Source organism: Nanorana parkeri, unplaced genomic scaffold (assembly GCF_000935625.1).
Source record: "Nanorana parkeri isolate BGI_ZX_2015 unplaced genomic scaffold, ASM93562v1 scaffold319, whole genome shotgun sequence".
Taxonomy (NCBI): domain Eukaryota; kingdom Metazoa; phylum Chordata; class Amphibia; order Anura; family Dicroglossidae; genus Nanorana; species Nanorana parkeri.
This window is the reverse complement of record NW_017306587.1, coordinates 187,944-201,425: the sequence shown is the minus strand read 5'-3', so window position 1 is coordinate 201,425 and position 13,482 is coordinate 187,944. Positions and strand designations below refer to the sequence as shown.

The window sequence follows — 13,482 nt, the reverse complement described above, 5'->3', positions numbered from 1 at the left end:
CTTTATATTCCTTGTCTGCTGTTTTCTGTAAAAGAATAGTTTATGGTTTGGGTTGAGTTATGCATACTTAGGTTATTTATCCTGTTTCCTGTAACACTGACGTTGCTTTTACCTATTACATCTATTTGCTGGAAACAGATTTATTGTTTATATGGATGCCTTCCATGGAAATTATGGGGTATATTCACAAAACTGCCATAGGCAGCCGAGTGAACTACCGACCCGAAGTGAAGTGAGCCGAACGCTGTTCGGCTATTCACTTCAGGCTTGTACGGCTGATTTCAGCCGTATATCGGCTGAAATCAGCCGTACATCGGGTGGCTTCGGCTGGGTTTGGGTCGGCCAAACATGCTCAGCAGACCCGAAGCGAAGAAGAAGTTCGACTCAGCCGATCCAACATCTGGACTGGCTGAGCCGAACCTCCGGCAGGCTACTCGCTGCTGTTCGGCCTATTCTCATAGATGCCGAACAGCAGTGAGTGAATAGCCAAATGCCGCCGAACGGCATTCTGCTCGGCTATTTTGCACGGTACCTCTGTGGTTCCCGAGCAGAATAGAAAAACAGTTTAAAAAAGTAGAACAAAAAAAGAAAACGATTGAAATGATGGCACATAGAAGAGGAAGCAATAGCTGCTGTCGTCAGAAAAAAAAAAGTCAGCCTAGGAATGCATAGTTAGATTCCCATTGGCTTTTTCAAATTGCAATATCCAATAGCAAGCTGGCTATTGCACCCGCCCTCTGCTGCTGTCAATCACTAGAAGGGGACCTGTTGGAGAACTTGATTGACAGCAGCAGTGGGCGGGGCAATAGCTAGTTTGCTATTGGCTATTGCAAACTGAAATAGCCAATAGGAATGCAGCTATGCATTCCTATGCTGTTTTTTTTTCTGACTGACAGCGCCGGTGTCAGAAGAAAAAAAAACAAACAACAGAGCAGGGAAAGGTTTACTCTGGTCGATAGAGCAGAGTAAGCCTTTCCGGGAGAAAGTGTTTATCTCCCGGGCGGCTGGGAGCCGCTATCTAATAGCGGGAGACTCCCAGAGCGTCTGGGAGAGTAATGACATCAGCGTCCCTGGTTACCTGGTAACCAGGGACGCTAATCTGTCTCTGCCATTGGCCAGAGCCAGCCGTGAGATGACGACTGGCTCCGCCCAGCTGTCAGCAGCAGGCTGTCGGCCAGCCGTTTAGCCAGCTTCAGCTTTCACCTATGCCTTCGGCTCGACCTTTGGCTCACACATGCCTTCGGCTCGACTGAGCCGCTCGGCCAACCTCGGTAGCTGTGCGAGCTATAGTGAATAGCCCGAACAGCAGCCCTTCGGTTCTACTGAACCGAAGGGGTCCTGGGGCCAAAGCTAGCCGAAGGATCAGCCGAAGCTACAGCCAGATCCTTCGGCAGCTTTGTGAATAGACCCCTATGTCTTGGCTTGAATTTGTAGTTGTAACATTTTTGCTCTGATTTTGGATGTCCACCTGTGTCCTGTGAAAATAAAGAATGTAATATTCCATTCCTCCTGCTCTGTTTTGAAAGTAATTTCATTTGTGAACTTCATTTACACACTTATGTGTGTATTACAGCAAACATCCATTTACAAGAATATGCACATAAAATGTATGTCCTCAGACACAGATTTTTCCATTTTGTATTATGAATCTGAATATAGAGCATGTTTTTTTAAAGATGCTTTTTATTGGTGTTATCAAATGTTATATAAATTAACACAAAAAGACAATACAAAAACAACTGGGTCACCATAACCCAGGAACAATTGTCATACAACGTACAAGCTTACAGACTCCAGAGCGGAGGAGAGAATCCACAGGTAGAATATAGGTTCATCACAGATGTATTAGTAGATGTAGCAATTGACTGCAGTACACTTTATGGAATGTGGGAAAGGACCAAGAACTCCAGTATACCACAAAGCAGTAGGTGCATTTCAATGAAATCCACAGTTGTATTAGGAGAAGAGAGCCAGGGGTCCCAAATGCGAGCAAAGCCTAGCGGGTTGCCCCGCTGCTCATATGTAAGTTTATAGAGGGGCAATGCCTGATCAACCAATTGCTTCCAGTCGCCCAGGGAGGGAACCTTAGGGCTACCCCAGACTGGGAGAATAGCCTATATATATTCAAGACTATATGCACACGGCCATAATAAATTTACTGATCATATTACCATGGTTTGTTTGTTTTTTGGCCAAAATAATTCTGGGTGATGATCAGTAAAATGGTTGTGTTTACACAGGTAAACATATGTGTGTTTGTGTGTGTTTAAATTAGGGCTGTTACTGATTAAAACTTTCGTGTTCGATTAACCGAAATTTTTTAATCGATTAATTATAACACACATACAGATCCAACTACATTGGCTTATACACATACAGCACAGCAATGAAGTAATAAAATGAACTAGGATCACACTAATCCAGCACGTTATTAATCCCACGTGCCCCACTCAATATGGCCGCCGCTTGAGTGGGGCAACTCAGAATAATAAGGTGCTGGATTAGTGTGATCCTAGTTCATTGTATTACTTCATTGCTGTGCTGTATGTGTATAGGCCAATGCCTTGGCTGGCGCTCATGCAGAAAGTTTCTTGGACAAACTCACCGGCCCAAGTGGCTCCGTCGGCTAACGAAGGGAAGGAGTCCAGTGACGTCACGGACATCGACATCACCGGACACCTTCCCCCTTCCCTTCGTTAGCCGACGGAGCCACTTGGGGACATCGACATCACCGGACTCCTCCCCCCTTCCCTTCATTAGCCGACGGAGCCACTTGGGGACATCGACGTCACCGGACTCCTCCCCCCTTCCCTTCGGAGCCACTTGGGGAAAGGGGGAGGAGTCCGGTTAAGTCGATGTCCGTGACGTCACCGGATCTCCGCAGGGACTCCCGGAAGCCGGCGGAGAGGTGAGTATTTTCATTAGCGATCAAAAAAAATGTAATCGATCAAAAAGATTAACGATTAATCAAGAAATGAATCGTTAATTTACACAGCCCTAGTTTAAATGCGTAACATTTTTGTTCCATTCCTCCTACTATGTTTTCAATGTAATTTTCCTGTTTGGACTTCCCTTATGCACTTACGTCAATGCAAGTAGACGCCGTTATATGTGTTAACATGATTAAATGCTTACCTGCAAAATAGATGTCCTCAGTTTTGTTTTTTTATTATGGATCTGAAGGTAGACAGTGTTTACACACCTGTGTGCATGGCTCCATTATAAACAATATATCTGTGTTCAGATCCATAAACCAAAAATGCTTTGCATTGCATTTTTTAGGGCTGTATGCATGAGGCCTTAAATCTGTGGCATTATCTAAAGTACATAGAAAAGGAGAGAGAGAGAAAGAGGGAGAGAGAGAGAGAAAGAGGGAGAGAGAGAGAGAGAGAGAGATAGCTGTAGATAGATATATGGAAAGAAAGGGGGGAGAGAGAGAGAGAGAGAGAGATAGCTGTAGATAGATATATGGAAAGAAAGGGGGGAGAGAGGGGGGAGAGAGGGAGAGAGGGGGGAGAGAGAAATGTACTAAAGAAATATAAAATGTTAATTCATTAATATTTTTTTCACTTTCAGTATTCAATCATGCAGGGGCATTTACAACATAATATAGATAGATAGATAGATAGATAGATAGATAGATAGATAGATAGATAGATAGATAGATAGATTAATGTTTTATTTGATACATTATGAGTGTTTTATTTTCTATTGCAACACATGAACATTTTTCTCACCACTTTACCATAAACTGTAACATTTCCGATCTTTTGATAATCAATATCTGATTTCTATTTACCTTTTATGAAATCCTTTCGAAGTGCCCCACAGTCATCCAGTATGAGGATATCAGTATAATACAACCATGGAATGATACTTCATGTTTGTGTTCTTTGGATTATGATTGATAACACAGAGATCTCCCATACAGTTGTAGACTGTGATGTCACAATGCCCCGTTGTCTAGGATGAACTGTTTGTGACCCTGGCTCCCTGCATGGATTGGGTGGGAAGGATGCCATCCTGTTGTCACAGTGTCACAGTGTCACAGATATAGGCTGGACTAGCTTTCTACAGAAATAAACATTTAAAAAGGAAACGTGTACACTGAAACTTCCTTCACCAAATACACCTTTGTCTCTTGACACATTTGATCTTCACAAAGGACATCTGATATGACATTTACAAGTGCTCAGCCTCTCTCCCTGACTGCTCGGGTCAATCTAAAGTTTCCCAAGATGTTTGTGCAATGCTCAACGTTGTGTCCCTCCAAAACCAGGTTTGTTCCCTTAATGTGCCTTTTTTTTTAGCAAAGGGATTTTGATGGTTATCAAAGAAAGGGACATTGCAATATCAAAGGTGACCAGGGGAAACCAGGGGTCACGACACAGGTGACCGTCTTTGAAGTGTCATACCAGCAAGAATGTCTGTTGTTCTATGCAGCAAGTCATTTACATTAGATAGCTGAAAGCAGATGGCCAAAATAAAATACACCACACGTATCATGTAGAAATACACCGATATAATATACCATTTGTCATGTATAGTTATACAGTTATAGTTTTATGTTTAAAAAAATGATATTATATATATTTATATATATTTATATATATATAGATTTTTTTTTAGACTCTTAAAGTGAAATTAACAAAAAAATACTTTAAATGGCTGTTGGCAGCATCAAATTGCTCCTCTACCACTCATCTTCACCGTGAGTAAAAGATTTGTTTTAGTAGGAAGGTGTCACCTCTCGCTGCGACATTAAAATTCTCGACTTTAATAAACTTCACCGAACTTTTCAAAGTTTAACTGCAATGTTGGATTTAAGCCCCGCCCACGTTCTGCAGCCTGTGTCTGCATTGGACTGTGTCAGCATTTGTCATATGTATTGGACACACATAGGAAATATAAAAATCGTGCATTTGCCGGTATGGTCCGTATGCTGCCATTTCCACTGACCCTGTGAACTTGTTGAAAAGAAACAGACACGTGTGCTTTTGATTTGATGGGGCTTTTGTGATGCTCACTTTGAAAGTGAGAATTTGTAATTCTCCCAGCCAGGGACCCGTTTGAAGTGGAACTCTCCTTTAATATGCAAACGTTTTGAATCTACAGAACAACCGAGCTTACACATACACTTGGTTTTCTTTTGGATTACAAAGTAGACAAGGTTGACGTTCCCATGGTGGACTTTGAGTGACCTTTTTTTTATCTTCCCATTAACTACACAGGAGCCTCCCACCCAAAAAATACCAAGTCACAAATATAAGAGTAAATTCATTTTGTACTGTCTCTCATATAGTAACCACACATTATATTGTACAGTTATTTTATTGTAATGTTATTATTATTATTATTATTATTATCATTATAAATTATAAAACAATAGAAATACTTGATTTTGAATAGTTTTTTTCAGTTTTATTTTGTATTTAAAAATATATATACAGCAATTACATCAGAAACCGAGCCATGAGGCTAAATAATATCTGAGGTATCAAATACAATCTCACTGAGCAGTTTAACTCACAGTGAAAAACAATTTTAAAGGCAATAGTGCAAATTTAAATAATGTTAAGAAAACATTCCCATCTTTGGTTGAACACAGATGCCACCAAACTGGAGTAAGTCTGGCCATAGATGGAACGGTTTTGAACTCCTTTGGAAGCATAATCAGTGGGATTTTGTGCAAAGTGGTCGCAAAACGACCGCCAAACTGGCATATATTGAACTGATTTACTAAGGTGGATGGAAAATTGTTCTCAAAAGAAGATTGGTAATGACAGATGTTATAATGCATGTTGTAATGCAAGCAATCACAGAGATTGGGGGGTATGGATTGGCTGTGACATCTGTGCAAAATCAGCTACATCACTAACATAAATAACAGGGATGTTCCTTTTTCAGTGCAATAAAAATGTTCACAGTGGTTGTTTGCATGTTTCCAGTGTCCTTACCAAATTTTCGCAAGGGTCATATTTGGTGACAAATCATGCCATCTATGGCCAGCCAAAGTGGTTGGTCATCAGTACTTGCATAGTGGGGTACATACATGGCATGTCCCTTTAAGTAAACTCAATAGACCAACACAAAGTAACGATTTTAGAAGCTCCTAACCAGGATTCGTTGTGTTGCATGCGACTCTCCCTGAATACTGCGAAGAAAAGGCAATTCCTGGGCTATCCCCCCTTTATATACAGAGTTCTTTATCATTCAGCCACCCAGAAAAGTACAGCAATAGCATTGCATAGTGCAAAGGCAGCAGACGTCCTGAAATCAGGTCTGCAAGTGTCTCTAGGATGAGGGGACTTCAATGGATGGGGAAAGGGGCTCAGTCTTTTGGATTGCCTTCTGCTGAAAGTCCACCGGGACATTAGGGACAGTACCTGGGTTGGGGGGACTGGGTAAGGTCCCTTCCCTTTCCCTTTTCTTCTGCTTCATCCTCCTGTTCTGGAACCAGATTTTCACCTGGGTGTCATTGAGCTGAAGGGAGTTCGCAATCTCTATGCGCCTGGCTCTGGTCAGGTACTTGTTAAAATGAAATTCTTTCTCCAGTTCAGTCAGTTGTTTGGTGGTGAAATTTGTCCTCATTGTGCTGGGAGGATTCGTCACTCCATAATCAGAAGGCGAAGCTGCGAAAAGGATACAAACTGTTACAATCTGCTACGAAATAGTAATCACTGAACACAAACTGATACAAAGTTAACTTCTTTTATGTTTCAACAAAACCACAGTTCACGTTTCTTGTATCGGTTGTATACACAGTTCAGTGTATTTATTAATGCTTTTACCAAACATTCACACTATTTTACCCAAGATTCACCTATTTTCACATAAGCTTCCATTAGAAAAAGAAAGTGTAAAAAATATTGACGAATGCATCCCTATGAATGCTCAATCAAACGAAAAAGTATAATTATGCTAACAGTTTTTATTTACAAATATCCCTTTCCTAATCAAATTCGTTGATTCGCATCTCGAATATAGACACATTCGTTAAATTCGTGCCTGTATAATGGGATCTCTTTGTACTTACTTTTCTTAGGAGCGTTCCGTTTAACTTTCATCCAATCAAAAGTGTTGAGCGTGCTGTGTGTCTCGGAGACTGGGGAGTTGGGTTTGGGGTAGGAGCCAGGAGAAGGGGAGAAGTTTTGGAAGTTCCCAGGGTGGAGGTCCAGATGCTCCCTACGTGTTCCCCCCTGAGTGTCTTCTCCAAGGCTTTTGTAGGAGAGCTGTCCATTCAGAAAGTAAGGTCCGTTCCCTGGGAAGACAGAGCTGGTGTACTGGATGTGGCCCCCAGTGTCCTCCATGGGGTGGCTAGATCCAAAAGAAAAGTCATAATCGGGGCTGACTGGTAGGTAATTGTAGTCAGCAGGTGCGCTCGGTTCAAAGGGAACGTCCAGGCTGCACGGAGCATACAGTGCTGAGGACTGATGAGAAGCTTGGTGGACACCGATCGGTAAACTCCCTGCATAGTGACTGTCCACCCCATTCCCTGGATATGGCTGCAGGGAGACATTCCTCTGCTCGCCTCGGCAGAATTTGGGCGAGAAGGCTACAACATCCCCACACGATGTATATTCCAGGTAAGAATTCATTTCCCGCAGGAGTCCTGGCTGGGACGGTTGTAGATCTTCAGACTTTGACCTCCCCGGTCACTCCGAGCTTCACCTGATCTTGTCTTGTGCACTTCTTTCATTCCTCAGCAAGTAAATATTGCCCGGTGGGGAGAGGGCTGGTCACATGCTAGCTGGCAGCCAATCAGGAGGCGAGCCCAGGTGGAGCTCACAGTTGGCGAGGCACTGAGCGGACTTTTAAAAACATTGATGAATGAACAGCGCCCTGATGACTGGACGTCTCTCACAGATTCCCTACCTCAGATCCCTAAATCGATCTTCTCATGATCAAATCTTCATCTGCTCACGCACTTACACACTGACAGCACCCCTCTATACATCAAACGTGGGGTTCATCTACCCATTCTATCTGCTTATCAGATTTCGAGGTTTCCCATTGAGCTCTCTATTTTAGGTTTTCTACTCATCCCTTACTACAAATCCTCAGCTCCCCTATTATTACAAACAGATTTTTATCTCCCCTCTACTCATCAGATTTCCAACTCTCCTCTACTCATCAGATCTCCAACTCCCCTCTACTCATCAGATCTCCAACTCTCCGCTACTCATCAGATCTCTCAATACCCTCTACTCATCAGATCTCTCAATCCCCTCTCCTAATCAGATCTCCAGTTCCCCTCCACTCATCAGATTTTTAAATCCCCTCCACTCATCAGATCTCCAGCTCCCCTCTAATAATCAGATTTTCAGATCCCCTCCACTCATCAGATCTTCAGATCCCCTCAACTAATCAAATCTCAACATCCACTCTATTCATCAGATCTCCATCTCTCTTTCACTCATCAGATCTCCAGATCTCCCCACGTTTCCATCTCTGTCACTCAACAGATGTCCATCCCCCCACCATTTCTAAGATCTACAGCTCCTCAGCCTTCTAACTTCTCTCTGCTCATATCTCCAGTTCGGTACACATAGTAAATCCCTAGTTGTGATCTTCCTCCATCTCTCTTCAGAACTCTCTCTTCCAGCAGAGCTTCTAGTCCTGGGATGTGTAATGCCTGTTCTATATTGCTGACATCACAACTGTCCGCGATGATAAGAGCAGATAAAACTGCTGCTCGGGAGAGTTTCACTCTACAGATCAATATCTTTCAAACTCTCATGGAAGATGTTTGCCGGTCGATTGGTTTTCACCACCTCCCAAATGTACCCTACGCCGTACATTATTAATTATATTTAATTACTCACAGCCAGGCGCATCTATACCAAGGATGTGGCATCAGGACACACAATTGTATAGAATGTTACAGTGTGCTCAGTGTATAATGCGAAACTCACCCCAGCTTTCAAAGAACAAAGTCATAAAATAGATATAAAATAGACTGATGGGCATGACGGCTAAACGTTATGTTACCTCAAGTCATCTCCCTACTTACCACTGACTGCAGCTAATGGATGTGGTGAAAGTGCTGCTCCTTCAAATCCTGGGTTCAGGATGATAATGGCTCCAGTTGTATCCCCTGACAATACTCACCCTCCCTGAGAGGTGAAATATACAGGGCTCTGAAATCTCTGGATATCTTACTCAGCGGCTGATACTTTCTACAGAACAATCAAACATTTTCATTACAATACACCTGAGACATGGCCTTTCCTTATGTCCTTATAGCCACTGCCTGACCCTCCAATGCCATTAAATCACTGGGATGCTACTGGATGTATATCTTCCGGTGCTCAGTTCAGCACAAGCAGTGACTTAAATCATTTCTCTTCAACAACAGCCACAGATGAAAAGAGGTATTAACATCATAACCAGAAATTAAGATATTTCACTAACCATACAGCTTACAATCTATTGTGTAATCTCCTTTACATCTACCTACAGCTATTTAGTGCAAGGGCATGCCTGGTTGGAAGAAAATTTAAGAAATTGTTTAGGTAAGCCCTCATACAGTTTCTAAAAATCAGAGATTGTCCAATCAGATTGGGGAAAAAGGAATAATCATAGAGATTTACCAACAAGCCATTCTGCCCTAGGTGATTCTCTATGGGTTGTGTTGCTTTCACCTATCAGGTCAAAGCAATTAGTGTCTGTTTATCACCCAGATTAACAGGTCATGGCACAGGTCATGAGCTCATGAGCCACCTCCAGGTATAACAGCAGGCAGTGAGCCACAACTGAACTGGTCACAGACATTGAACGGTGGGGCAAGCCAGCATGATCTGACCATCTTATGCTGTCTTCTTAGTAGTTTCCCCTTATAACTGGTGTACTCTGCTCATGCGAGGGCTTTAGTTTAGGACAGTGGAGGAGTGCAGCAAAAGGAACCACAAGACTTGAATGAGGCCAGCAATGTTTAGTTTAACACAAGTACCCAAACAGTCAACTTGTTTGGGAGGCTGAAATTCTCTAACTACATCAGATGTGGACCAAAGTCTCAACAGTATCATTTTATTAATTTCAGCCTGAATACATAAACCTTTCCCTGATGCATTTCAACAAAAATGTTGCTTTTTTCAAGAGTCCTTTCAAAGGTTCCAATGAAAAAGGCAACACTGTTGATGATTAATAACCGTATATCATTGTACAATTTAGAATGATAGTGCATATTGTGGCATTGCGTGGCAATACCACTGTGTTATGTGGCCTCCAAATCTCCATTCCATGGTTCCATGCCTTAATAGTGATTATGCACCTGTGTACATCCCTCATGAAGAGGGTGCTGGGATTTGTTCAGGGCCCCACCTGTGAGTCAGGAGAGCTCCACCCAGGGGTCATTGGTGAGCCCTGATCTGTTATATGCTACAGCAAGCCATTTATGTTGGATTTTGTGATTATCTACCGTTTTGAAAGAAAATAAAGACTCTGTGTTTTGAAAAACCCGCTGTGCGAGTGCTCTGTGAGCTCCCCAATATCACAATATGTAAAAGTGCGGGGGCGGCTATATTCACTGATTACATAATCTACTTTCTGCACTATGGTGCTTTATAGTGCTTGTGCTTTACTGCCCCTTCACAAAATGGAAGTCTATACACTTGGGAATCTTTAAAAACAATGCACTGACTGTGTGGCAGATATCTTACTTCGGGCAAAATAGTACACCTTACCCTTGCAGTGGGGCTACCCCCCCCCAAGGATTAACTACTCCTTGTGGTCTAGAGTCTAAAATATAAAAGATACACTCACCCAATCCTTGGTCCTAAGGCGGTGACCGCTCACCTCTCTCCCTGACTGCTCCAGCTGCAGAATGTCCCTTAGCGTCTTCATGTAAAAATAAAATGAATGGACTTGTATTAAACATAAAGATGTCATCAGGTTTTAGACCTCCGGAGCCTGGGGGAGAAGAGGCTACGGGGACCGGTCTAACAGCCAGGATTGAGGATCGGGTATGTATATCTTTTTTAATTTAGACCTTAGACCAAAAAGAGCAGTTAACCCTTGTAGTATGGAGGCAGCCCTACTGCAAGGGTTAATTTGTAATTTGCCTGGAGGTCCTCTTTAATGATATTTGAAGTGAGCCACCTAGTGACTTACCTGCAATTTCTATGTGAGGCATATCGGAAACAACTCTAAGGTAAAGACTGAAAAAAAATAACAAAATACAATTCTGATAACTATATATGGTTAATACATAAAGGGACAGTATTCAGTATATCAATTATTTTATATCTCACATACCTTTATGAATAGGTTTCTCCGCAAATAATTGCTGACCCAGCTTTATAGCAGAAGTGACAGTGATAAGGGTCACCTTTTAGTTCTAATGGTTGCAGTAAGCCTTGTAAGCCCCCCAGTAGTGTGTTATTTTGTCCCAGCCCTGTCACTTTTGATGGACAGCTTGGTCTGCATATAAATGTGGAGGACAGGTATGTAAATTAAACATCTGTTAATATATTGATTATTGTTACTAGAAAAACAAGTTTTACAATTAATAAAAATACGTTTTACAATTATTAAAATACAGTTTTTTATAGTGTTTTATAGTTGTCTTTTAATCACTTTTACTGCACATTGTAGCACTCTCCACATTTCTCCAAATGTTAGCACTTTTCTTTTTTTCAGTCCCGACACACTGTAGAAATATGTGCTTGTACCTTTTTCCTGACTTTGGGTAGAGAAGAGATCTGTTATAGTAATTCTGTCACATTCACATTGTTATTGTCTCTGTTCCTGTTGGAGGGATCTCCTTCCACTTCCGGTCCTGATGAGAGGTGATCACAGGGGCAGATAGTAAAAGTAAAACTGAAGTTCAAACTTTAAAAAAAAAATGTTGTACACAGTGGAGAAGGATTAGAACATCTGTCAGTTTTTGCTATCTGTGTCTCCGTTACCCTCTCTATTTGTCCTGGTGACTGTGATCACTGATGGTTAAAGTGAAAGAAAATCCTAAATTTGAGGTGGTAATCAAAGGGAATAAATGGGAAGTCTTCTGATGGGGACACCAGTTCTGGAAACCTTGCTGACTACCAGAACCAGTATTTCTTTTCACTTCCTGCTGTGGCTGACAGGAAGCAAAGGGAGATCTCCCCAATGGGAAACAGATGGCAAAAAAAGCTGACAGGGGTTATAACCCTCACGTATTATCCAAAACTAAACAAAATTGTTTGGATTCAGTTCAGCTTATTCTGTCCAGTGACGGCTACAAAAAAAACTAATAAAGCTCATCTTTCAATACAATGGGGAAGGAACAGAACCTCTGTCACGGTTTTATTACTATTTGGGTCCCCATAGCAGCCTTTCTCAACTTTTTTTTACCTCTGAGGAACCCTTGAAATAATTTTTAGGTCTCGGGGAACCCCAGCTAAAATTAATTAATTAATTAGCGTCAGTGGGAAGAACATCCCTTACATTGGTGGTCAGTGGGAAGAGTGCCCTCCTTACAATGGTGATCAGAATGCCACCATTACAGACAGCTAAAAATTGAATTGGTGTCATACACCAGACTCTTCCAAGTGGCATTAGACCCAGAATTATGCAGGCATCATCAGGTGGGAGGTCAATCAGTAGGGATGAGCTCAGGTTCAGAAGATTGCAACTGCACATAAGAAAAAGTGATGTCATTGACCTTATATGGTTACATGGCTTTATTAGGTAAATTACATTGACCCTATATGCCTATGTGGCAATAAAGGGTAAATTACATCAGTACAAACATCCCACCCTTTGTTTATAGGCAGGGAATATCCCGACCCACAGCTGATTGGGTAGGGGACCCATGTAGTTTCTGTGTTTGGAGGAACTCATCCCTATAAATCAGCCACAGTTCAAGGAACCCCTAGAAAACTCTGGAGGAACCCTATACTGACTAAGAATGGCTGCTAAGTTGTTTACCTCCTAATACTGGTGACTGATAGTCACTGAAAGATAGTGAAGACAAAACTCCCGACTGGTAATATAAAGACCAATAAGAAACAGTTTCACTATACTGTGAGCAAATGCAAAGCTCTAAATCCTCCAGAATATCTGGAATGAAACAATCTGTAAATTGGCTTTGCAGAGAAAAGATAAATTGAATTGATCTCTATTATTTTCAATGACAACTGTAATGTCAAATGTATTTTTTCATTTTGCTGCTTCCTATAAAATAAACAATAAAAAAATAATTTGGCACCAACAACTGGTTTCTTGGTTAAAATTAGGAAATACTTCTGGGCTCTTGGCTCAGTCTTTTTGTCTCATTTACCAAATAACTCACAATAACAGAACGTACTTCTAATAAATATTCAAAAAACATGTGGACCAAATGCAAGTTTTCAATATGAATAGATAATTATTCCCAAACCAGTGATTAATTCTACAAAAATAGTGTACAATACCATATGCTTGGCAGGTTACAAGAGATTTACTCAAGGTTGAACTGGAATACATTTACCCAAATCTTGGATCCTTCCTCTGGGAATCATT

The 13,482-nt window shown here is 41.6% G+C and overlaps 1 protein-coding gene across 1 annotated transcript; it reads right to left on the bottom strand.

Moving 5' to 3' along the window:
* Positions 1-6,194: 6,194 nt before the first annotated feature.
* On the bottom strand, positions 6,195-7,598 carry HOXD1 (homeobox D1). The gene is made up of 2 exons (XM_018558067.1): positions 7,037-7,598; positions 6,195-6,632 (listed from the first exon to the last, which is right to left on the bottom strand). Exons 1-2 carry the CDS (start codon positions 7,596-7,598, stop codon positions 6,295-6,297), a joined length of 900 nt encoding a protein of 299 aa, XP_018413569.1. The 3' UTR covers positions 6,195-6,294.
* Positions 7,599-13,482: the final 5,884 nt, after the last annotated feature.

What these genes read in the sequence shown, in the direction of transcription:
- HOXD1 (XM_018558067.1), bottom strand. Translation starts at nt 7,598, where the DNA reads ATGAATTCTTACCTGGAATATACATCGTGTGGGGATGTTGTAGCCTTC. An exon ending in ACGGAACGCTCCTAAGAAAA is followed by an intron (nt 6,633 to 7,036) that starts GTAAGTACAAAG and finishes TCCTTTTCGCAG; the next exon opens with CTTCGCCTTCTGATTATGGA.